This window comes from Drosophila elegans, unplaced genomic scaffold (assembly GCF_018152505.1).
Source record: "Drosophila elegans isolate 14027-0461.03 unplaced genomic scaffold, ASM1815250v1 contig_468, whole genome shotgun sequence".
NCBI classification, from domain to species: domain Eukaryota; kingdom Metazoa; phylum Arthropoda; class Insecta; order Diptera; family Drosophilidae; genus Drosophila; species Drosophila elegans.
In genome coordinates this window covers 3,914,686-3,939,852 of record NW_024545855.1, presented here as the reverse complement: position 1 = coordinate 3,939,852, position 25,167 = coordinate 3,914,686, and the positions used below count along the sequence as shown (strand labels likewise).

At 37.5% G+C, this 25,167-nt stretch overlaps 2 protein-coding genes across 6 annotated transcripts in view; one reads left to right on the top strand and one right to left on the bottom strand.

The window, feature by feature from the left end:
- LOC108142951 (guanylate cyclase soluble subunit beta-1) overlaps positions 1-25,167 on the bottom strand; it is a 54,005-nt gene that overhangs the window by 8,742 nt on the left and 20,096 nt on the right. For 3 of the 4 annotated variants that reach the window (XM_017267089.1, XM_017267088.1, XM_017267090.1), the window contains 10 exons: positions 24,451-24,748; positions 23,718-23,939; positions 23,539-23,650; positions 22,872-23,037; positions 22,655-22,737; positions 21,727-21,897; positions 21,527-21,598; positions 20,596-20,761; positions 20,263-20,400; positions 16,036-16,193 (listed from right to left, as the gene is read on the bottom strand). In XM_017267089.1, coding sequence (XP_017122578.1) covers positions 16,036-16,193; positions 20,263-20,400; positions 20,596-20,761; positions 21,527-21,598; positions 21,727-21,897; positions 22,655-22,737; positions 22,872-23,037; positions 23,539-23,650; positions 23,718-23,939; positions 24,451-24,748 — 1,586 coding nt within the window. Of the gene's footprint in view, positions 1-16,035; positions 16,194-20,262; positions 20,401-20,595; positions 20,762-21,526; positions 21,599-21,726; positions 21,898-22,654; positions 22,738-22,871; positions 23,038-23,538; positions 23,651-23,717; positions 23,940-24,450; positions 24,749-25,167 lie in introns of those variants that run through there. The other variant, XM_017267091.1, reaches the window with a different exon arrangement.
- LOC108142952 lies at positions 1,384-16,282 on the top strand. 2 transcript variants are annotated; one of them, XM_017267093.1, is made up of 9 exons: positions 1,384-1,409; positions 2,007-2,450; positions 3,932-4,031; positions 5,874-5,983; positions 6,062-6,165; positions 8,988-9,083; positions 11,511-11,667; positions 12,122-12,240; positions 15,567-16,282. In XM_017267093.1, exons 2-9 carry the CDS (start codon positions 2,232-2,234, stop codon positions 16,000-16,002), a joined length of 1,341 nt encoding a protein of 446 aa, XP_017122582.1. In that variant the 5' UTR covers positions 1,384-1,409; positions 2,007-2,231; the 3' UTR covers positions 16,003-16,282. The 2 variants fall into 2 exon arrangements, with proteins under 2 accessions (XP_017122582.1, XP_017122581.1); XM_017267092.1 differs by lacking the exon at positions 1,384-1,409 and having other exon boundaries at positions 1,995-2,450.

Here is a 25,167-nt window from a genome sequence, read left to right as displayed (position 1 = left end):
TATGCAAATTCGCTTATTGTGATTTTACTGCGGCACACAAAACGGATATGGGAATAAAAATTTCGCCTGCCTTTTGTGCATTTCCGTTTCCGCTTGGCGCCCAACCACAGCCCACACACACTGTTGCGTTTATTCGGGCCCATATATTTACGGCCAATATACCGCTGATTGCATACGCATTTAATTCAATTTACTCGCAACCTTTGCGGCATCGGATGGCCGGCATATGGCCGCAATTGCATTGCCCTCCTAATTAGCGTCCAGGTGAGCTCTGATCAAGTGAAAACATTGCCGTTTTTCGCTGGGTAACCAGCACAAATATCGCCCGTTTAATGGACTCGAGTTAATTACATGACACATCCGTATGCCCTTCAAATTTATTTGCATATGCCATTAAGGCGAAAAGTCTCTGTGCCAGAAATGATTATCCCAATCCCAACCGTCATCTCCAGATCTCTCTGTGTGCGTTCTTAATTAATGTTTATGGCAGTGCTTAAATATTTACCCAACGCTTAATTGTCAGCCCAAATATTAAACGTGCAAATATGGCGAATAATGGAATGAGGGCCTGAATAATTTATGTGTAAATTGATATGTGCCGGATAAGCAAAAAGTAATTGGGAAAAGGGCATAGAAAAGCATGAAAACAATGAGCCTATTATTATTTTAAATTTGAAATAAATTCGTGGCAACAGATGAATTTACATTTTAATTGGAGTGGTTTGTTAAGTGACAATTTGTTGGTTATGGCTTAAGCATAGAAAACAAACTGATTGTAATTATTTAAAGAGTTAAATTATTGATGTACATTTTTTTTTATTTAATTGAATTTGAATAAATAATTTAATTAATTATTAATTAATTAATTGAATATTTTACTCCACACTCCTTTTGTATAAAGTAAACAAGCAAAAGCAAACAATATAAATTTGATGTTCACATATATATAATTATAAATAAGCTCATGGTTATCAGAACCAATTTGAATGTATATTTCAAACCTTTTTTAAATTTGAAAAAAAAAATTATTACCCAAAATAAACTGCAGCATGTCTACTTTCTTAAATTAATAAATTTGTTATAAATAAATAACAATTAAATTATAATTTTTTTGTAAATAGCCATAGAGAAGCTTAAACATTTACAATTTCGTTGTTTTATGTCGTCGAAGGTTTTAATTTTACTGCTTTACGACTGAGAAAATGTGGGTGACATGTGCGCATAAATTGTATTTTAATTCGGCTTTATATTTATGAAACGCATATAAAATACCTTTATTGCTCTCTTTACAAAAAGAGAGTAGAAAAACAAAAAGAGAATGAGAGAGGCAGGTAAACAGCTGAGCGTTCTTCAAATTTGTATTTCATTTGTTTAGATTTCCAGCGTTGAAGCGGGGTGGAAAATTGTGTGTAAGTTTCGTATGGTGAATTAATGGTAGGGAAAAACGAGAGAAAATTACTCAAAGCAATCCACATTTTATCTAAACCTAATCAAATCAATTTCAATGGAGCACTTGAGCTTCATTTGGTTTTTGAAGTGCCCATAGAAATCTGGTAATCAAACACCTGTTTGCCGAATGCTCAGCATGTGAAGAGAGTTAAAGTGCTTTCTAAAGTTATATAAAAAGTGTTTAAAATTTATACTAAAAAGGCAGAAATTGTGGTATTGCTTTGCGCAAAGTTCTACATAATTGAGAACAACAATTAATTTTGCATTTTGCTCACTATTTGTTTGTTTATGTTTGATTATAAAGTTCTCTCAGCACATCATTGCCAGATGGAAAAAATCAATAACAAAAAAAAAAGAGAATCCATGTTCACCCTTAATTGTTCGAAGCACTCTCTTTTTTTGTGCATTGCGGCTCTTTGGCTTCATCTGTTCGGTAGTTTTTTTATGGTTTAACGGAATTTAAATCTCTTAGAGGGAAAAATTTGATATTCGATCGAATATATTTGCCTACTTCTAGTGAATTAAATTTTGCAGTTTTATACAATATGTTTTTACAGTTGCTACAGGTTTTTCAGCGGCTTGTAAGTCAATTAAAAAGTCAATTTGTGTGGGTTCGCTGCTGGTTGCCAATACCACAATTTCTACATTTCTACGGTTTCCGGCTGGAAACTGAGTCACGGACACGGTTGCGTTTACGGGTGAGGGAACGATTGCGGCGCCGGAATCCAGAGGAACGGGCAGTTTACCAGTGCAACGGGCGCACTTTGCGCCGCCATCTGGTCATGGAATACATCTTCGAGTGCTTCTTCGACGACACCTTTGAGCAGATTACCAGAAACGGCCTGCAGGATCGCCAGTCTCGGCGAGATGTCCTCGACCATCTGAGTTCCATCATCAAGGGCTGCAGCGGGGGACAGAACTCCCAGACAGACGAGGTCGCGGCCATTGCAGTGACCGCGGCCATGAGGTTTCACCGCTTGGCCAAGGAGCAGAACGGAAAGGTGAGCTCATCGCGATATCGGCTACATTTTCTGGTTTTCAATACGTTTTTGCAAACATGTTTAAAATATATTATTCATTTATTTATATTTAAAACATATATCAGAACAAGAAAGAAAGCAAACTTCGGCAAGCCGAAGTTCATACACCCTTGCAGCTATTGCAAGAATTAAACATTTTTGAAAACATTAAAATTATAATTTACTTGCGTATAAGTTTAAAAACATTGAAGCTATGATGATTTGCAGCTCAATTATTTGATAGTTATTTTATATATTTTTATTGTTCCTATGGGAGCTATATGATATAGTCGTCCGACTTTGATGAAACTTAAACCGTAAATTGGAAATATTTAACCATTACTAAATGTCGAAGAACTAAACAAAAAATTAAAAAACAGAAAAGTTATAATTTTTTTTCATTTATTTCTCCGATTGTTCCTATGGGAGCTATATGCTATAGTCGTCCGATTTTGATGAAATTTTTACCATAATTCTGAAATATTTAACCATTGCTTTATGTCGAAGAACAAAACAAAAAATTAAAAAACAGCAAAGTTATAATTTTTTTTCAATTATTTTTCCGATTGTTCCTATGGGGGCTATATGCTATAGTCGTCCGATTTTGATGAAATTTAAACCATAATTCTGAAATATATAACTATTGCTATATGTCGAAGAACTAAACAAAAAATTAAAAAACAGCAAAGTTATAATTTTTTTTCATTTATTTTTCCGATTGTTCCTATGGGAGCTATATGCTATAGTCGTCCGATCCGGCTCGTTCCGACTTATATACTACCTGCAATAGAAAGACAACTTTTGGGAAAGTTTCATGCAGATAGCTTTAAAACTGAAAGACTAGTTTGCATATAAACGGACGGACAGACGGACAGACGGACAGACGGACAGACGGACGGACAGACGGACGGACAGACGGACAGACGGACATGGCTAGATCGACTCGCCTAGTGATGCTGATCAAGAATATATATACTTTATAGGGTCGGAGATGTCTCCTTCACTGCGTTGCAAACTTCTGACTGAAATTATAATACCCTCTGCAAGGGTATAAAAAGGGAACATTTTGTTAAGCTTTTTTTGTTTTTTCTTTTCAAAAATATATAATTCGTAAAAATCTAAACTAAACTAAACTAAATCTAAATTTTCAAAAAGTTGAATTCAAGTTAATAAGCGAAAAATCCAATAAGTGTAGTTAGCGGTAAGTAACTTTAACTTTCTCTTTAAATAACTCAATAGGCCAATTGGAAAAGTATATTTTTGTAAAAAAGGAAGGCTTTCTTTTTAATATATTTTTGATATATTTTTGTACATTAGACGTACATAGGTAAATGAAACTTCTTACTTTAATTACTATTTTTAAACAAAGTACTTTAGTAACTACTTGCCATATTGCAATTTAAAAAGTAATGCTTCTTTGAGGTTTTAACCCCTTTGCCCCACTTTTTTTACATGTCCTTCAGGTGTGCCTCATGGGCAAGTATCACAACATCCTTTACATCGGGCTGCGCACCTGCTGGGATTGGGGAGTTCGGGACTCGGAGGTGGTCGTTCAACTGCTGCGTAAGTAAACTCAGCCCAACTAAATAATTTAATTTATATGCATATGCATATGCATATGTATGTGGTGCGACTCTCCTGTGCTGTGTGTGTGGGCGTTTGGGGCGTGGCTGTTTGCTTTGCATACTTTAATGAATTTTATCCCTATAAGCAGGCTGGCAGGCAGTTTTAACTTTAATCACGCGTTTCTGCTAATTGCGTTAAGAGAAAGTGCTGCTAATGTTGTTTTGTTGCTCTGTTGTTGCTGCATCGTAAAACTTGTTAAGTGCCTTAAAGTGTTGCAAGTTATTTGGGGCGTATATATACTGGCTCTGTCTCTAATTAAAAGGCTGCATAAACTTTTGCGAGCGGAGAAAAGTGCCAGAAATTAATGGCATGCCTCTGTTATGGGATCTTTGGACTCGTGTGCAATATAACTTGCTCCTTGTTTGTTCTGTCCTCACTGCTTTGCGGCTGAGCCTGTGTTTTTCGACCCTTTTCCATTTGTTGGCTGCAAACATTTTGGCCAGTTTCCGTTTTCCGCTGACTTCATTTCTGTACTGTGCCAAAAAACTCAAAGAAAACGAAAAGTAAGTGCTGAAAACCGGGAAAGCAGCAACAAGTGCAGCCACATAATTAGTTTTTTTATGGCTGCTGCCGCTGCGATTTGATGACATTATTCAACCGCTTTTCCTGCAGCCCTCAATACAAAGTGCAGTAATTAAACAAACAAAACAAGAAAGAAAGCAAACTTCGGCAAGCCGAAGTTCATATACCCTTGCAGCTATTGCAAGAATTAAACATTTTTGAAAACATTAAAATTATAATTTACTTGCGTATAAGTTTAAAAACATTGAAGCTATGATGATTTGCAGCTCAATTATTTGATAGTTATTTTATATATTTTTATTGGGAGCTATATGATATAGTCGTCCGACTTTGATGAAACTTAAACCGTAAATTGGAAATATTTAACCATTACTAAATGTCGAAGAACTAAACAAAAAATTAAAAAACAGAAAAGTTATAATATTTTTTCATTTATTTCTCCGATTGTTCCTATTTGCTATATTTGCTATTAGCTATATGATATAGTCGTCCGACTTTGAAGAAATTTAAACCGTAAATCGAAAATATTTAACCATTACTAAATGTCGAAGAACTAAACAAAAAATTAAAAAACAGAAAATTTATAATTTTTTTTCATTTATTTTTCCGATTGTTCCTATGGGAGCTATATGCTATAGTCGTCCGATCCGGCTCGTTCCGACTTATATACTACCTGCAATAGAAAGACAACTTTTGGGAAAGTTTCATGCAGATAGCTTTAAAACTGAGAGACTAGTTTGCATATAAACGGACGGACAGACGGACAGACGGACAGACGGACGGACAGACGGACGGACAGACGGACATGGCTAGATCGACTCGCCTAGTGATGCTGATCAAGAATATATATACTTTATAGGGTCGGAGATGTCTCCTTCACTGCGTTGCAAACTTCTGACTGAAATTATAATACCCTCTGCAAGGGTATAAAAAGGGTAATTGTTTGGTATTTTAGTTTTTTAACATGACGATAAATTTATCTTTAATCAGATGATGTTATATTAAACATAAATATTTTCCATGTTACATATACTTTTTTTTTAATTTTACTTCTTAAAGTTGATTATGAACTCTAGTTTTGTAATATTGGTTATACCTCAATGATTATATTATTAAATTACAAAAACTAACAACATTTTATCTCCGTGGAAATTAAAGCAATAAAAAGTTGCTTCATGACCTATAATATTATCTTACATATCCTTTAGCACGAATTACTGATTAACAAAATATTTTAATATTTTTGACTCATTTCAGTGGCCATTTATGAGTGCGAAAAGACATATGAGCGGATTTTTCTGGGCGCCCTGTTTGGACCACATGCTCCGCACTTCATCGCCGGCTGGCGGAGTGACTTCCAGGATCAGGTGAGAACTGACAGCCCCCTTTGGATGGCCCCTTTTCTCCATTTTGCGATGGACCCCCATGTAACACCTTTGTTGCAGCACGAGAATGTCCGGGCCATGGTTTACTTTCTGAAGCATGCCACACGCGAGCAGCTCACATTGCCCGTCTGGATTCCGCGTTTCGAACAGGAGCGACAGCTTAGGTGAGTCCTCATCCTTGCCCGCTTTGACTTTCGCTGCTTTCACTTCTACTTTCTCTACTTTCTTCGCTTGGCTTTCATGTGTCACGCTCTTTTGCTGCCTCTAGCAATTTTCACACAAGCCGGGTTAATTGGATAGTTGGCGAGGTGACATGCCGAACTCTCTATTCCCCGGAACAGATTTTTTTATTACCTTTGTAGCTCGACTTTTAAGTCGTCTTTGTTTTTACAAAAGCAAAAAAAAACCGTTTTATTCCCTTGCATTACAAAATAATTTGGAAGCTTCAAACATTTTCTTTGTTAAAAAAAATGTATTAATAAAATTATTATTTTTTATAGTATTGGGTTATCACTTTAAATTTAAATGAACGTTTTAAAGTTTCTGTAGTTTTTGGGGACTAAAATGTATGTTATTTACGAACTCAACTCAAAGCAAATATCTGTTTTTAAGAGCTTTAGAAATAGATATTTACTTACTAACAGCAGTAGTTTTCCCCCATAGTAATAATGTTTTTGGTGACAATAAGATACTATAAATAACCCCTGGGAGTACAAGAGCACAGTGGGCTAAATGAGGAGTAACCAGAGAAATGAAAGGATTTTAATTAAATTAATACATCAGCCATTGTTGTGGCGCTGTCTAGGTGTATATGTTGTGTGTGTACTGGCCATAATTGAGTGAAAGATGGCGAGTATACACTCGCATAGAGAATGGCGCTCAATCACTGGCGGTTGCTTTTCTCTCACTTCTGCTGGTGTCATGTATAATTAAGATTTTCATTTGCAGCTTGCCTGCTGAGGGGTTTTCCCATTTTCAGCCTTTTCCGTACATGCATATGTGTGTGTATGGGTGTGTGGGTGTCTCTGATGCGATAAGCTGAAAACCAACAGGCAGCGATGTAAACCTTTTGTTATTTCGGCTTTGTTCGCCAGCACTCCGGAGGATTAAAGTCAAAAATGCGTGTAATAAGCGCACAAAAGCATTCTCAATTCCACCACGCCCACTAATCCAGATACAAATACATCCCGCCCCCCTCAGATACACACTCACACCATTGCCTAGTTGACTGTTTGCGCTTCTTAAACAAACAGAAGGCAAAAAAAAAACTGACTGGCAAACATTAAGACGACATTTATGATGCCCTCTCGCAATACAGCAGCCAAAGTCATGAATAAGCGTTAATGGGTAAAAAGTATGTGTGTGTGTGTGTTTGATGGAGGACCCCGCATGTGTGCATATGTGGGTGTGAGTGAGGGGAGCTGTGAAAAACAAGCAATGTGACAATAAACGTTTCGGACAAATGCCGTTGGAGCTGCATAAATCAGTGCTGAAGCAGCATATTGGTAAAGTTTTCCAAGCACAGTGAACATTCTTGAACAAAAATGAAATTAAGGCTGAATACCTTTGCAATTAGAAATCATCGTCATTTTGTAATGCATTTATCTATTAATCTGCATAAAGCACAGGATTTTATTAAACTTTACTTTTGTAGATTTTAAAATACCTATAGTTGATTTGTCATTCCCTAAATTATTATAAGTTAAGCAGCTTTTTAAGAAAAATATGTGTACAAATACACTATGCTTAAATATACGTTAAAATGCCTAACAGTTTTAAATTATTGAAGATGAAAGTTAAATATCATATTTTATTCATTATTGCAATCAGTCATTGCACAGCTTAAAAAATCTATATTCATTATTCCACTGCTAGTCAGCCTGCTCACTTTATGGCACTGGCAACAATTTAAATCCTTACGAAAGGCTTAAAACTTGAAAGCTTAACAAATTGAAAGCTTTTAAACTTTAACTAGGCTTAAAGAAAAGTATACACTGTACAGCAATGACATTGACATTAAGTCCCAGCTAATACTCCGCTAAGCAGACCGTTAGATACAAAAATTTGATTTGTCAGCCCCTCAGTAGTTAAAGTGTTAATCTTTGATTTAGGAGGCAAATATTCGTTGACTTGAGGTGTTATATAAGGACATTGAGGTTGCGATTGGGGAATGTCTTGATTCTAGCAGAAAACTCGCTTTTATAGCTGCCAATAAAACGCAAATGAATTTGACAAGCCAATTTTGCAAGCTGTCAGTGTGTGGATGTTGGCTCAAAATGCCCTTATCCTGCTCGTGTGTGGGTTACTTCCGGTTTATTGTGGTTTTTGCTCTTTTATTTGCCTACTTTTATGCGTAGACATAAAAGCCCTCTGTTTGTGTGGGTGTGCTGTGTCGCAAATGTGCTTTAAGTGCAATGTACATGCTAATGCCTGAATGGAGACAAACGCCCTACACTCACACAATACATTACGTATATGCAATGTTAAGATGGCAAAAACAGGAAGATTAAGTTCACAAGCAAATAGCAATTTGCCATTTCAAAGTAAAAGAAATTTGCTGAAAATTAGAAGAACTAATATTACATTTTTATTATTATATTTAAGCAATATAAGATTGAAATATAAAACAAACATTATGGCTTTTAATTAAATGAACTGACTCTTACTTTTAAATAAAAAAAACTTGCGAAGGATTATTTAAAAACCGAATGCCTGTTTATTTTAAATAAAGTTCTAGTTATAAAACGTATTTTTTTCTCTGTTATTTTTTTTTCTGATGGAAGGGGAAATGAGCAACAAGCGAACAACTTAATTGAGGACTGGCACTCGCCCAGGCTCATTTTCTTAGTCCTTGTGAGTCCTGCTAATGTGCGAAGCCTATTTTGATGCTTGTCGCCCATTAAAGCAACCACAAAGAGTGGTCTAAACGTAACTTTCTGGCTCTTTGAAACTGACTTTACTGAATCCGGTTCTTATTTTTTTGCAGATTCATTGACGTCCCCATTGAATCGTGTGGCAAATCCTCGCCCCTTCGCATTGCCCTGCAGGCGAATGCTCCCGAACTGCTGCTCATACTGCTGAGGTAAGTATCTCGAGGAAGAGGACTTGCGGGGAGGATGGAAAAGCGACTGCCACTTCAATTAGCGAGAAATATGCAAAAGCGGTCGCCACTTGGCGGCGCCGCAATGTATGCAACATAAAATACAAGACGCTTAGCATAAGCAAGTGCTCACAAAGCCACAAGAAAACGAAGGCGAGGAAAACCCAAGGAGAAGATAGAGAAAATAAAAGGAAAATTATCATTAAATTTGAAAGTCGCTGCCAAAGCGAATTTGCATCACAAGGCGGTCGGTCGTCTCCGTCGAGTCTCATGGTCCAAAAAGCAGCTTGTAAAAAAGTTACGAGCATGCACTCGGGTTCTCAGCCGAGATTCATAATTTTATATGTAAACGCCTGCAGTTTCCACTTGCTATGGTCCTTCGTCCGTCGTCCTTGACTCTCGCCGTCCCGCCAATTTATTGTTTCCTAACTTGATATTGCAACGGCCACGCCCCCTTCCGCCCATCCATGTGTTTGCCATCGCTTTCAATTTTTGATGCAGCGCCAAAAAGGACGCTTTGCATAAAATGGGAGTATTGATTGCAGGCCAAAAAGGCGAGTCACAACAAAGTTTCTGTCAGCAAGTCCCGGCTGAGATGCTCAGCCGTCAAAGCTTCATGTCGGCGGCAGCTGGGATTTCATTAAATCGAGATTTTCACAAAAATTATTCAATTTCCGATGGTTCTTCGGCTTGAGTGGCATATTTGATGGCGTTTTTCTAGACAGTTATTAAAACTTTTTATATAGCGTAAGCATTTTTATTTTTTCGGTGGAAGATTTAAGATTTTAGTTTGTTTTCAAGATGTGAACGACAAATTAAAAAACTATATTGGAATTGATTATTGATTAATAGATTTTCATGATTAATAGGTTTCATGAATTCTTGTAAATTGTTCTGTTATGTTATTATTATGTTTTTCTTAGTTTTCTTTTTTTTGTTGCTTTCAATTTTATTTATATTAAAACACATATTTTTTTAAAATTTGTTGGGCTTTTTATTAAAGTAGTTTCTGTTTCTTTTCTTCTAGAACCTCTTTTTACATGCTTTTTACCGTACTTGACCTTGTAAAAGTCACAATTTAATTTTGAACTGCGTTTACAAGGCCTACGGCGAAAAAATGCCTTCAATATCGCTACCAAATGAAATTCCAAATAATTTTTTGGGGAATTCCCCGCGCCATGTATAAATTTAAAACATTTTTGCCCCTTTGTAAACTGGCGAAATCAACAGTGAATTCCTCTCCTCATAAGGGGGCGTAATGCGCAAGGAATGCGCATTATGAGGAGGCGGCAAGCTGCCGATTCGGCATTTGTATTGAGATTCCCGCCAGCTGTGCTGATTGCACCGAGCAAATTGCAACTGCAGTGGCTTCGATTGATGGCAAATGTTTGAGTTTGGCTTGCCAATTCCCTACTGACCCATACCCCCCGATTTCCCCCCCCACTTTTCCCCGGAGCTTTTCCAGTTTTTGCTATGGATTTCCATTTCTGTTTCTGCTTCATCGCCTTTCCGCCTCAACTGATTTTGATTCAGGTGCGGCTTCTGTTCTGTTCTGTTTTTTTTTGAGTTACTGATGCTGATGCGGCCATAAATTTTCGATATTGTTTCGCTTTTGTGTGTTTTAATTTGCCTTTCGTATTTCGCTTTGCTGCATTTTCATTTCATATTGGCCATAAAATATGCAAATGAATGCGGTGAGACGTACTCGATTTTCGCCTTTTACTTTTTTCACTGCCAAATTGTTTCACTGGTTTGAAAAAGATAATATTTATATGACGGCGCGTCGGGTTAAACACAAAATAAATAAGAGAAACATATAAATTACAATTACAAAACGAGAAATGCAAATGCGGGCGAAGGGATATTTGTGACAAACATTTTCAATTTAAAAAGTGACAACACTGCCGGCGCCATTTGCCATTCGCACTTTGCACTTCATTTGCCATTCAGTCAGCTCTGTCTGAATGCAGTTAAAGAAATTCTGGGTACTAAGTTTTTGACTTAAGAAGGTTTTAATTTTGATGAACAAGTATTAACATTGTTTAAATTTATTTAATTGGTCTAAAAATTGAATTTTATGGTTTATTATTTTATTACTTTTATTAAATTTTGTAATATGCAATTCTCTAAGTGCACATGTGTGTATCTCTGCCTGTGTACTTGTGTGCATCTGACACAACCGCGAGTCGTGTCTGCTCATTATTTCATTTGTACATTGTGTTTATCGGGACATCTAGCATTTATTGCCGCCCCACCGACCTTCGACCTCCGAACTCCGACCCTTTTGCATTGACCACAAGCAAACCAACTACGTGCTGGAAGCTTGTATCTCATTTGCAAACAGTTACCCACTGCAACCGCAGCCACGCCCCTCTGACAGCCCACGCCTCCGCTTTGAATCCGTTGCAGATATGGTGCCGCACCACAGCCGCCGGACGGTGGCGCCTCCGTAATTATCGCGCTGCTTGACAAACTCATCGAGGATGGCCGCAATTACAGCTTCGAACTGGTCATGTGCCTCAAGATTCTGCTGCGCAATGTTGTCATGATTGAGATGCCCTTTAAGGTGAGTGCATTAAATGTGTAATGAACAAAGTTGCCATTTAATGGGAAATGTAGAAAGTATATACTCAGGGAAAGCAAAAAAAATGGTTGTATTATACTTTGGTTAATAAAACGTAAACCGAAATTAGTTATTAGCTTCAGGAACTATAATTAAAAAAATTGTGTAATATTTGCAGCAAGTTCTTCTTTTTTTTTGCTTTAACAAAATCCTATATTTCATAAGATAGTTTTATACTTGATTTTCTTTTACACGTTAAGACACAGTTGCTTAATGAAATATTTCCTTCCTGGCTGGTTATTGTTAATTTCATATTCAATTCACAAGCAATACAAAATGTATACCAAAAAAAGTCATGAGCTTCAAAAACGAAATTTGTTATATTATACACTTCTTTCCAGACTGGTTGTTTTTGTTTACATGTTTTAATTAGAAATATTATTCCTGTCCGTTTCAGCCCCTTTTATACGCTTCCCGAAGGGAAATGTTCTTCGATCGCTATGGCCGCCTGCTGATGGACAAGATTATTGGCAAGGAGCAGGTCTACGGAGTGCCCAGTCTTCGTCACTTATGCCGGTAATTATCAACCTTAAGCTTTGCCATATTCTCAGGGGTTAGGGCTGGAATGAAACTTCTCCGAACACTTGACTTTGTGACTAACAATGTGCTGCCCACGTCGTTTGGCCGGAAAAAGAGATTGGGGCAGGGTGAATGGAGTCTGACAGCATAATAAGTTTTACTTTTTTATTCAATTACTTTGGCTTAGGTCCGCCACGCTTGCTTAACTTTCTACGGGGCAATCCACAGACAATTCGGCGATAAGCCCGAAAAATGAAATAAGCATAAGACAGGAGCAAAACCTGACTGGCTGACAAACTGACAGACTGTCTGTGCCTTAAGTTGACAAGTTTCCCTCGTCCTGTCGCCTTTGTCATGTGGCTTAACGCAAGTTTCGCCCTTCTTTCATACGTTCTATCAAAGTCGAGTTCGAAACTTTCCCACTCGCTCCACTGACTTGGTCACAATGTAGTCAAATGTCAGCCAACTTAATGAATTAAATCGATGCGAAATTCTTTGCTACTTTGATCGGTGTTTAGTCAAGAAGTTTCTTGTGGGAGCCCTTTTAATTCGATAAGTTGACATCTGTCATTGATAAGGTTCATATGCGGAGCCCTATATGCGGGGTTCCAGCTTATATACAAATGTCTCATTTATTTGCCCAGCACTCGCTGACCCGGGCACACAAATATATAAATATATTTGCCTCCGCTCACGTGTCACATAAATGTCCATTGACTCTGGCTCTCGTTTCAGCTGGGAACCCGTTTTCCAGCTTTTTTGCCAGTTTGTTTTCCCCTGGCCAATGTTTGCGCTGTGAAAACTCGCGCTCTTGACCTGCATTTTCCACAGGTCAACTTTGGTAGAGGAACAAGAAAGTTACATGAGATTTATATTCTGAAAAGCTATAGTTTTACTCGGAATTATAAGACATCATTTGCTGGTTTTCTTAACTATAATCATAATACAATTTTTAATTAAAGTACCAGTGACTTCCGAAAGTTAAACAGATTTATGTGAATATTAAGTTAATAATAATAATCCATAGTCTTATTTCCAAAATCAACATTAAGAAATTTTAAAACCATAAATTAAAAACAAAAATGTTGGGAATTTTTATACCCTTGCAGAGGGTATTATAATTTCAGTCAGAAGTTTGCAACGCAGTGAAGGAGACATCTCCGACCCTATAAAGTATATATATTCTTGATCAGCATCACTAGGCGAGTCGATCTAGCCATGTCCGTCTGTCCGTCTGTCCGTCTGTCCGTCCGTTTATATGCAAACTAGTCTCTCAGTTTTAAAGCTATCTGCATGAAACTTTCCCAAAAGTTGTCTTTCTATTGCAGGTAGTATATAAGTCGGAACGAGCCGGATCGGACGACTATAGCATATAGCTCCCATAGGAACAATCGGAAAAATAATTGAAAAAAATTATAACTTTGCTGTTTTTTAATTTTTTGTTTTGTTCTTCGACATAAAGCAATGGTTAAATATTTCAGAATTATGGTAAAAATTTCATCAAAATCGGACGACTATAGCATATAGCTCCCATAGGAACAATCGGAAAAATAAATGAAAAAAATTTATAACTTTTCTGTTTTTTAATTTTTTGTTTAGTTCTTCGACATTTAGTAATGGTTAAATATTTTCGATTTACGGTTTAAATTTCATCAAAGTCGGACGACTATATCATATAGCTCCCATAGGAACAATAAAAATATATAAAATAACTATCAAATAATTGAGCTGCAAATCATCATAGCTTCAATGTTTTTAAACTTATACGCAAGTAAATTATAATTTTAATGTTTTCAAAAATGTTTAATTCTTGCAATAGCTGCAAGGGTATATGAACTTCGGCTTGCCGAAGTTTGCTTTCTTTCTTGTTTATTATGTATTATTTTTGTAAGCTCGGTATTTTTCTTTAGATGCCACTTTTCACTGTATTTGCAATTGCGTTGGCGTCCACTCGTCGAGACTTCAAGTACAGCTCAGATGGTTTTTGAAATGAGGGTTTTTGCTTTTGATTTATATGGTCTGTGACACTTCCTTTTGGCTCTCTAGCCAGCCATTTTGTGACTTCAATTTATGCAAATCTTTTTCGCACCCGCACTGAATGCATGCATTACATTACACATTGACCCTAAAAAGCAGAGTCTCCGAGCCAAAATGTGACGATTGCCAATATAAGCGAATACATTGCGCATACGCCCTGTTATCCCGCCTTCCGGCGCCCACAAGTAGGCAACGCTTTTTGTTCCTCTATTTACGACTGCTCAGTGGCTTCTTTTTTTCCCTGGGCGGTGTCAGCTTGCTTTATTGATTGGTCGAGTTTTTCGTAACCCATAAAATTGCCAGAACAGAGAAACTTGGCAGGACAAATTAACAGTAACATAATCTGCGGAGTTCCTGAATGGATCTCCCCTGAAACCGATTAGCATGTTGCTAGGGACTCTATGTTTTTTTAACCGCCAATTTGAGGGTCGTTACTTACCCGAATAATTTTGGACAAGTTATCAAAAAGCCACTTTAGAGCCGGCTTCACATACTGGCAAACTTTTCCGAAAGCTTTCACTGCGCCTCTAAGTGGAAGGGCCCAAAAGAATCCGCTACCAATATCCGCTACTTTAACTTCTTCCTCTAGTTCTGCAGTCAACTTTAGTGAAAGTTCCTGCCCGCATTCGCACTCTTTTTTCGCTTTTTCTGCCTTTCACTCACGAGAAAAGTTTTAAGTATATGAACTTTGCTCGCTGTGAAGATTTTTTTGTTTGCCGTATGAGCTTATTGTGTGAAACTTAAATTAAATTAAAAAATATCCCGCTAAGAATGACAGGAGCATTGCCTAAGGCGAGAAAATATACCAAAATTCCTGAGCATTTTGAAAAACTTGAAGCCAGAGAACTATTTTCAAACTTTCAACTTCAAGAAAAATTTTTTTTTCTTCACCGCCATAATACCATTTTCTTAAATTATATTTGCAAATAGTTAATAAAACTTCGTATAAAAAATTGTTATCTCTGATTTGGGTTTTACTGACATATCTTTAGAAAACCATTGCTCAAGGCTTTAAATGCTTTAACTGCTTGCTGCACACCAAAGTCTCATTAAGTAATATGAAAACAATAACATTGAAGAATGATATATGTATATATGTAGGCTCATCCGTAGTTCGTCATTCTTAAAGCATGGAGTTTTGTTTTCTGAGTGTAGGCAAACTGACCTATTATTTTTATAGAATTTTGCAAATTTGCAACTATTATATATTTTTTTAAAGAATTTTCCTTATATTAAAGATTTTATATGTACTCAATTTAACCTAATCTTTTGAACGCAATTTTCAGCTGCTGCATTCGCGATGTGCTGCGGGAGCATAATCAACTGCCCAACGGCATAGACACGTTGAGGCTGCCAAAACGCCTGCAACGCTATATCGATCTCACTGAGGAACTGGAAGGACCCGAGGCCCAGGATTTGGAGGACGACCAGAATGGGGATCAAGGAAAACCAGCAACCAGATGCAAACTGGGGGAAGTGATGCCCCGAATGGAAACCATTAGCAGTGCGGGAGAAAGTGAGGATGAAAGTGAAAACCATGTGCAGCTGTTACAAGCTGTTACGGATCCGGAAAAGGCCGCTTTAGCCGCATTCGTGGCCACCGGAGATGGGGCTTATACGGAGGAGGCCAAGAATGCGGCCGCGGCCGCTTACGTGGCAGCCTGTCCGCCGGATATCGATCCCGATTTTTCGCCAATTTTCCTGCCCGGCGAACCCAGATAGCCCTTAAGCCAAAATCCAAAATCTAGCACTCACCGATACGTTTCCTCGCTGACATTGATGCGACCGGGAACGCCTGTAGTCTCCGTTCGGCTGGTTAAGTTGACCGTATTGCCGAAAAGACAGTAGCGTGGCACTCGGTTGCCAATCACACCGGTCACCACTTCGCCGGAGTGGATGCCAATGGTGATTTGCTGGAAAAACAAGGACCAAACAAACTGAATTAATAAACTTAGAATTTGTAAGAGGGTTTATCTAGAAAATAAATCGGACCTCGGCTAAATTAATAATCTGAACTTGTAAGAGAACTTATCAGGCTTCGCAAGATATTAAATAGGGCACTTCATTGCGCTAATAAACTTTCGCCGGCTAGAGTCCCATCGTCAACACCCCCGAAAAGTTGCCAACCACAACGCAATGTACTATAGCTGGAAAAACCAAGCGAAAGTTGCCACAATTACTTTCCAAAAACTTGCAGAAGCAGTAGGAAAAAGTTTTCTTTAATTAAATTTAAAACGAAATGAGCGGCGAGCAAAGAGAAAGATCACAAACTCCCAACCTCATGGTACACCCACCAAAGGTCCTTGTTAGTAGGTGACGATGCTGAAATCCAAATGGGAAAAGAAAAGTTCGGGGCTTGGGAAAAATGCAGAGCCAAGGGAATATGTGCAAATGGGTAAACTGCCAACAGTTCTGAGATAAAAACGAAGGACGAAAGTTGTAATTACCAGAAAAACATTACATAAAACTAATTGCCAAAACGGCGGGGTGCGATAAGCGAAAACTACACAAACTTCCAAAAGCCTAAAGTGCACAAAGTTGAACCGAGAAAGAATTTTGCAAAACTCAATCAAATCACATCAATGCAGTGCAATGCTGATGAATGATTCATTCAGCAGGGAGCCTCGAACACAAGTCAATCACTCAACTTTCTTTGGTTAAGTAATGAAGAAACTGGATAAAATTTCTTGCATTCAGAAAGCGTTTTGTTTGGATAGTACCAAATATTTTTGTATAATTTTATTATTAGTTTTGAGTATTGGTATGCCATTGTAAAAACAAGTATTTATTGATGTTTTCTATTTTGTAAAAGAATTTTTAAAGCCTTATATTCTTTTCATAACTAATACAAATATTTATTAAAGCCTTAAGGAATTAGAAACACCAAAGACATAAAAGTAATGTTTCTTTTTCAGTTTGTATTCCCAAACATTTCCCCCAATTAAATATCTCAACATCAGACCAGAAACTGCTTCGGGTCATAAAATAAAATCCATTCTAGTTCTGGAAAATTGCTAGTTTATTTTAAACACAAGCCAAGATGAATGGCAGTTAGGAGAATGATTTTCCTCGCCTCGCCCTTGAGTGTATAAAATACACAGCAAGTGCAGAAAGTTTTTGCTGAAAGCCGAATCAATATTTATGGACTGCAAGCACAGGAAGTAGCCAACAAAGAGTTCAGAAAAACTGTCAGGAAAAGCGGTAAAGCGGGGGAGCTGAACAAATTTTTTGCATGAAGAAAAACATCGGTATAATTGGCTTCATGAACGCAGGGGTCGGTGTGTGTGGGGGGGAAGTGACTAGCTGCTGCTGCTTTTTACCAGGATTTAATGAAGCGCAAAATGACGCCAGTGGCGGCGAGGGGGGATTTTGTGGGGTATTGTGGGGGGATAGTCCTGGGATAGGGCCATGCAACAGGCTCCGATGTCGTGTCCCAGTTTTTGCTATTCCCAGCCCGTGGCGCTTGTTAATTGCATTTCGAGCGATCTATCAAACGTTGACTCGATTCTCGAATTCCTCTCCGTTTTTGCCCGCACAAACTGGGAGGAGGGTTTCCCTCAGAATTACCAAAAGCAATCAGTCAAATATGAAATACTGTCTACCACAAAAACTTGACTGCAGTTACGGCGAGGCTAGATGGAATTGGAGAAAAGAGAACTGAAGGAGCTTATGGTGGCAGAAACAGATGTATGATGCCAGGACCACAAGAAGAGTTTCTTCTGAGGAAAAGACGATAAGGTAATGGAATTTGAGCAACAGAAAAACAACAATTCTGACAATAGGGCCAGGAGACACGAGTCCCATTCGGAGTTCTCCGTTTGAGTGGGTAGTTTTGACACAAGTACTCAAATACTGGAATATATCTACGGTAGGGTGGCCTGGGAAATAGTTTTATAAATGACGAGCAGTAAATTAGAAGTTCTCTTATATTTATGTATAATATAATATAATATAGATGTTTATATTCAATATTAACGTTATAAGAGATGGAACTTTTTATTTTCACAATATAAATGTTTTTTCTTAACTGTAATCAAACTAAAACTCCTTACAAACGAAAGTGTTGATCCCACTTACAATATCCATTTTTTATACATATGCCTGCAAACATGCAACATACCTCACACAAAGGCAACATTTAACGTTTAATGCAATATATAAACAAACCACTTATTATATATTAAATAACACTCGCCAAGTCTGCGTAAATGTTATGTTTTGGTGGACTTATAATTCCCAACTAAGTACTAGTAAAAGAAAAATGATTATTATTATTATATATTTCAAGAAAACTAACTTTAAAATTACACCTTGTTCTAGGTTTTAAACGTAGATTTTTTATTGTATTATTGCTTTATTAACAGTTGTTTTTCCCACCTCCCTCACCGAGTTACCCTAATATATACACAGATGCCAAGACATGTGCAAAAAGTGACTGACAAGCCACAAGCATTGTCCACACGTACAATGCTGTAATTGTGAAGGATGCCATCAAGTGGGGCATCCGCATCCTCATCCTCACACTCGTTCTTGTCCTCGTCCTCGCTTCATCTTGCGGATCAGCCACTACCTCTTCCGGCCCCGGTCCCGCCCCCTTTCTTTGCCCCTTTGCCATATGTATATCTGTGGCCCTGCATGTGTGCAGTGTATTTTAAGCCTGAGCACTCAAAGCAAAAGTGTTTAAGCCAAAAAAAAAAAAAAAAAAAAAGAGATAGTAACAGCAGGCAGGAGGTCTTGTACCATCATCCTCGGCCAAGTTTCAACGTCTCTGGTGACAGTTGACGGTCAAGTGGCCACTGGCAAGGATCCGAGACCATGTACTATGTACCATGGTCCGTGCTGCGTCCTTTGACATTGTGTGTCATCAATTTTGAATTAATTTTAGCTATTTTCGCAGTTTCCTATCTAAAACTTTGCTGCGCCCTCGCCTTGTTTCGCAGTGAAACTTTGTTAAATGAACTGTTTTCGCACTTGCCCTGCTGTCACGAGTTGTTAATATTTTACATGCACTTGCCACTCAATTCGGGGCAGTAGAGGGTTAAGAGAGATCAGGCGATCAGGGGGTTGCGGGGATGGACATTAAAATTTATGCGCCATTGAGTTGCTGTTGCTCAAAATGGCAAACGGCGAATGGTGCGTTCAGCAAAAAAAAATTGCGCGAGCATTCGCAAACTTGCATGCTCACACGAACGAACAAAAATACGAGCAAGACAATTTTCCAACCATAGTACTTTCTATGCGCACAATTAGAGTGACGGAAAGAAAAACCCCCACATTTTTCACCCCCCTCCGTGGGCACTTGAGCAACTTGAACATAAGTTGTTAGTTGTGTAATGCATTTTTGTTGCTCAGAAAAAGGAGAGATGTGATAAAAAGCGAGAGAACCAGATTGAAATACAATTGCTGGGGAACTTAGCGAGTTTTCCTTTTGTTAAACTAGAAGACCTAGAGGTGAAATTTGCTTCAGAAAGCAATAGCATACTACATAAAATGCCTTATAAATTCAAGAAATATTGTTGTTTGTTTTTCAGGATTTTAAGACAAATTTTGTCATATTAAGAAAGCTTACACAAAGATTTATTTTTCTTGCAGACTGTTTTTTCTAACGGATAAGGGTCAGCAATCAACTTAGATTCGATCAAATTAAAAAAAAATAAATTCAGATTATGGAATTATCATGTTTTGGTAATATTTGAATATTTAAAATTGACTTTTTCCGAAATTGAACCACATGTCAAAACCCAAACAAAAAAGGATTAATGGAGGATTATAAGCCCAGGAAACGCACGAAAATCAAAAATGCCTAAAATATATCAAATTAAGCTATTTATTCTAGGTAATTTTAATACTTTTTATGTAATTTTGGTCTTATAATATTTTTCTCACCTTTATAAATGTAGGTAATTCTAATACTTCTTAGGTAATGTTGGTCTTATTGTATTATCTGAGTTTACAGAAGTGATAATAATATGATACACTCACCACTGGATTGGAGCCCATTTTGACGTTCTTGGCCATGTCCATCATATCCAGGGCCACCCGTGCCATGCACTTGGCATGATCTTCGCAGTGGTCGGGAAGCCCGGAAACGGCCATGTACTTATCGCCAACCGTTTCCACCTGAAAGCACAGACATGGCAATGAGTCCTTTAAGGTCTCTACTATACTTGTGTGTATTGGCCAAATTGAGAGCTGACCCGGGGACGGAATTGCATCGTTTTTGTGGCCAGGTAAAATGTGTAATTATGTGGCCATTCCCGAGAGCTGATGGCCAGCTCGTGGCACTTGCATTTGAACTTTGACCCACCCACCCACCTTGTACACGTTCAGGTTTCGCTTAGAGTCGGTGAGCGCGTCGAAGACCGTGTAGAGTTCATTCAGCATTTTCACGATTTTCATGGCCCCATCGGGATCCGTGTTGGCCGCACAGTACTGACCAAAGCCCACGATGCCGGAGAACATCAGCGTCACGGAGTCATAGCTGTCGAATAAGGTAGACGAAGTATATACCCATAAATAAACGGGCAAATATATGGCAAATTGTTTTTATTTTCACCAAATGGATATGGTGGCATTTACAGTCGAAATAAATATTAATAATAATAAAGTAGCATATATGTATAATTCAGGATAGTATTTATAATTCCCTAGGATAAAAAGTGCTTACTTGCCTATTCAAAATTATATAACAAATCGAATGCAAAACTTTAATGGATATCACTCCAACAATCAAAATAAAATTAAAATTATCGGTAAGCCTTCTTTATTATATAAAACCATATTCTCAATTTGTATTTTCTTTCTGTTCATATTGTGCATCCAAAACTTTTATAATAAATCAAAATAAAATTTTAATCAATACCAAACCATTTCTTTAGTTTCTCTCTAGGCTTTTTTTTTCATAAGAATAAGGGCAAAATAGTATTAAAAACTCAATTAAAAATTAAAATCATTCCTAAATTTGTTTCTTTTATATTCTATAATCTTCCCAGAAAAATAAAATTAAATTGATCTTTTAAATCTTTTTTAGAAATCGATTTAGCAATTCAATACAAAAGCTAAAGCTGTTTCCGTTAATTTTTCAAGCTTCTGAATTTTTATTTACTCTAAAATTACTATCCAAAACTTTTATCGAAATCAAAATTAAATTTAAAATCATTTCCTTTTTTGTACACACTTCTAAGTTGTTGTTTTCTTTCTGTGCATATTTTCCCAAAAAGATATAAGGAAATTGAATTTTTCTTACCGTTTGGGCGGCACTGGACGCTGGTGTCGTAACTCATTGGCCACCGACTTTGGCAGCACCGAATAGAGCAGCCTATTGCAGAAGGAAAACAGGATGAGGGGACGCCAGAAAGAATGCAGAAACATGGAAAAGTAATTTCAATTTCGCGCCTGAGAGAATTGTGCGCCATTAAGGAGTCGGTGCTGTCATTTGTCATTTACCTGTCGGTCTTCTGCTTCTCGCTCTCCAGATCGCGAAAGGTCTGCTGCAGCTTGTCGGTAAGCATTTCCAGGTTCTTGGTTAGCTTGTACTCCGCCTCAAATTTCTCTGAGAGCAGGACTAAATCCCTGGCTGCGTCGTGCAGCGGCACATCCGAGATGTAGAGTCCCTTCCTGCAAACAAAACAGGACACATTCCACGTTCCGGTGAGTTCAAGATGGGGCACGTGGGTGTTAAATGGAAAAATGACACGCATTTTGTTTTACTTAAGACTCTTTCGAAATCGCCTGGCAGGAAGTAGAAGCAGAGCCATGTGAAACACAGAACATAAAGGAGCTGGAGCTCGGAAAACATTTTTAATGTCACCCATAAATTTAGCAGGCTGAAGAAGCATTTGTTTTAATTTGACTGCGTGTATAAAACCTTTAGGATATTTCTTAATACCCACATTTAAGAGCTAATGTCTTTAATATAGGCAAGCCTAAAAATTAAACCAGCCAACGACACATGAACATCAGTTTTACAATGTCTTCAAAAAATTTAGAAAGGAAAACCAAAGAATTTTATTTTGTGGGTATTTCGAATAATGATTTTTGATAAATTGAAATCTGAAGTAAGTTGGACACCAGAAATCAACAAAATATAATCTTTGATGAAGTTTTACAATAGTTACAAAGGAAAAGTTTACCTAAAGAATAGCTTGTTTAAAAAATTTTAAAACTGATTTATTTTTCTAGGCACAAAACCTTTTGAACTTTTTGGTAAATTGAAATTTTAAGTTAAGTTAAGTCCAAAGACAAGACAAAATTAAATCTAAGGCGAAATTGTATTATTGTTACAAAGGAAGAAAGCATGAAAAAGCATATTTCAAGATATTCCAGGAGTGATTTATGATCACCACTCGCAAAATTAATAAGAATTCATACTCACTTGGTCAGATCGTCCAGATTCATGACACTGGGGTAGCATTGAAACAGTATCCGATCCGTTTCCGGAATGTACATCATTTGTCCCTGTGGAACACAAAAGAACAACAGATTATTTCCAGGGTGCGAGCTGTGAGCCATTGCAATAAAATTGATTTTTATGCCGCACTCAGTGGCAGGCCAGGCCGCTGTGCGTAAGAGTCCATTTGGCCAATGCTCACCTTCAGTCTCAGAAAACGCTGTTCGTGCCGGCTGCTCATGGCCCCCTGACGTGTCTGCAGGACATAGATGGTGTTTATGTGGGACAGGATATTCTCGAAGTTGAGCTGCAGGTGCGGCCGGATGGCCTCCACCACCTCTATCAGGGAGCAGTTCTCCTCGGCGACTCTGCCAGGAACAGAGAAAGAAACTTGTAGATTTTTAAGACACCAGGTAATGTTTGTAAACTTAAATCAAGGATTTATAAGATTATTTAAACACAGGTTCGCATATATTAAGCCATTTAAATGCTGCCAATTTGTATTTCTTTAAAATGTATGAATGAAGGAAGAAAACCGTACAGCGCAAAAGTTTTAACTCGATTTTTAAGTAGCGGAAAATGGACATTAGATTTTTAATTAAAAATATTTAACCTTTAAGTTGGTAAATAACATTACTACTTTTATTTATTTTGTTAATAATGTTGTTATAATTGTGAAATCAATATACATTGATAAAGGAATATAACTTCGAAAAGCTTAAGGCATTTATTTAATTTGATTTATTTTTTTTTAGGTTTTTGTATGAAAAAATGTAATTGTATTATAAGAAGTAAAAGAAATACTGTTTTCACAAATGATTAAATGGCGTACTGTAAACGTTAACTGTAAGCCGGCAGCAAGCACTCACCTGGGAATTACTCGAGACACAGCCTTGCCGGCCTGAACGATTTTCATTTGTCGATCGAACATCAGGTGAAAGGGGAAAACCTTGCAGAATGTGGCGGGTGATATGAGGGGTGCTATATATGACAAGGAAAAATGCAGATTAGCAAGGCCTAATAGCTAATGCCCAAGTATTACACTCACCTTCGCAAAGGAATTCCATGTCATCGGGCACCTCGTCTTTTTTGGCATCCACTTGTGACTTGGCCGCCACATTGATCTCTCGTATCAGGAATTGCACGTGGTCATAACGCTCGATATCGTCGCTTTTGTTCTTCAGCAGGCGCAAGCACTTCTGCTCCTTGTCGCCATCGCAGTCGAAACTGTCCTGGGCGATTGGACACGTGTTTAGCGCTATAACGGGCTCTGAAAATAAAAAAAATAGATTTAAATTATAAATTTTGTGTAATTTTAAAAAGTTTAAGGTGCAAAAACAGGTTCGAAACATTTTAATGTTAATTTTTACTGAGTGTTTCTAAAAAATTTGGTTCTACTTTTAAAAATGTTGTTACCCTCTTTTTCACCTAAAACTCCGATCTTAACAGCTCTGTTTTCTCTGTGTAGATAATAAACCAAAGCAGTCTTATATCTTGAAGCTCTGCTCAAACTCTCGAATGTGATTTTGTATAGTTGATTTAATCTAGAGTCAGTACAAAAAGCCAAACCTAGCCATTAAATTGTATTAAAATCAGAGAATGTCAGAAAGATTTTTTTAATACTATACTCGTAGCTGGCACAAATAAATGAATAAATAAAAACCTGGGCCAGTCAATACAATTTACATTTATTGTCATTGCAGGTCTGTAAATCCCGCAATATGTTAATCGTTGCGACTATTTTTATTCTTTATTTTGCTGTTGTATTGGACTTCAGTTACCTGTCTCGCTGGCAATCTGTTGGCCATCGTTGTTGTTGTTTACGTTGCCGTTGTTGGCCACTCCTTCATTATTGCTGCTGCCATTCTGATTATTGTTTCGCTCGCCATCCGTCGATGGGGCCAAAACAACCGTGGCCGATTCTGATCCCGTCGTCGTCGTCGTCGTTGTATCCTCGTCCTGCAACTGCTGATTTTCCCGGGCGATAGCCCGCTCCTTTTCGGCCTCGTCGATGGGTTCTCCCTTGCGCTTGACAATGTCGATTTCTACCTCGACGCCATGCAGCTTGGATGCAACGGCCTGTGAGCGAAAAATATAATATATAGCCGACATAGCGGAGGCGTCAATTGGGAATAAAGTACTACACACAGAAAATCAAAAACATGTAAAATCCACTATTTAATAAGTAGGCAATATATTTTTTCAAGAGGAACGTATGTTAACTTAAAATCAACCTATAATATATGACAAAAAATCAAAAAAATTGCCGCAAGAACAATATTATAGCTTAGTTACAAAAAATAAAAGTTTCGACTAATGTTTATTTAAATAGGTAATCCACGATTTCTAATTGAACTTTCACTAAAATACTTTAATAAACCAAAAAGTTTTTTGACCATTTTAAATTGTATTACACTATCAAATGGTTCATAATATGAAACAACAATATGCATAAAATTGTTGTAAGTAGAAAAGTAATCTTTTTGTTTTTTTCTGTG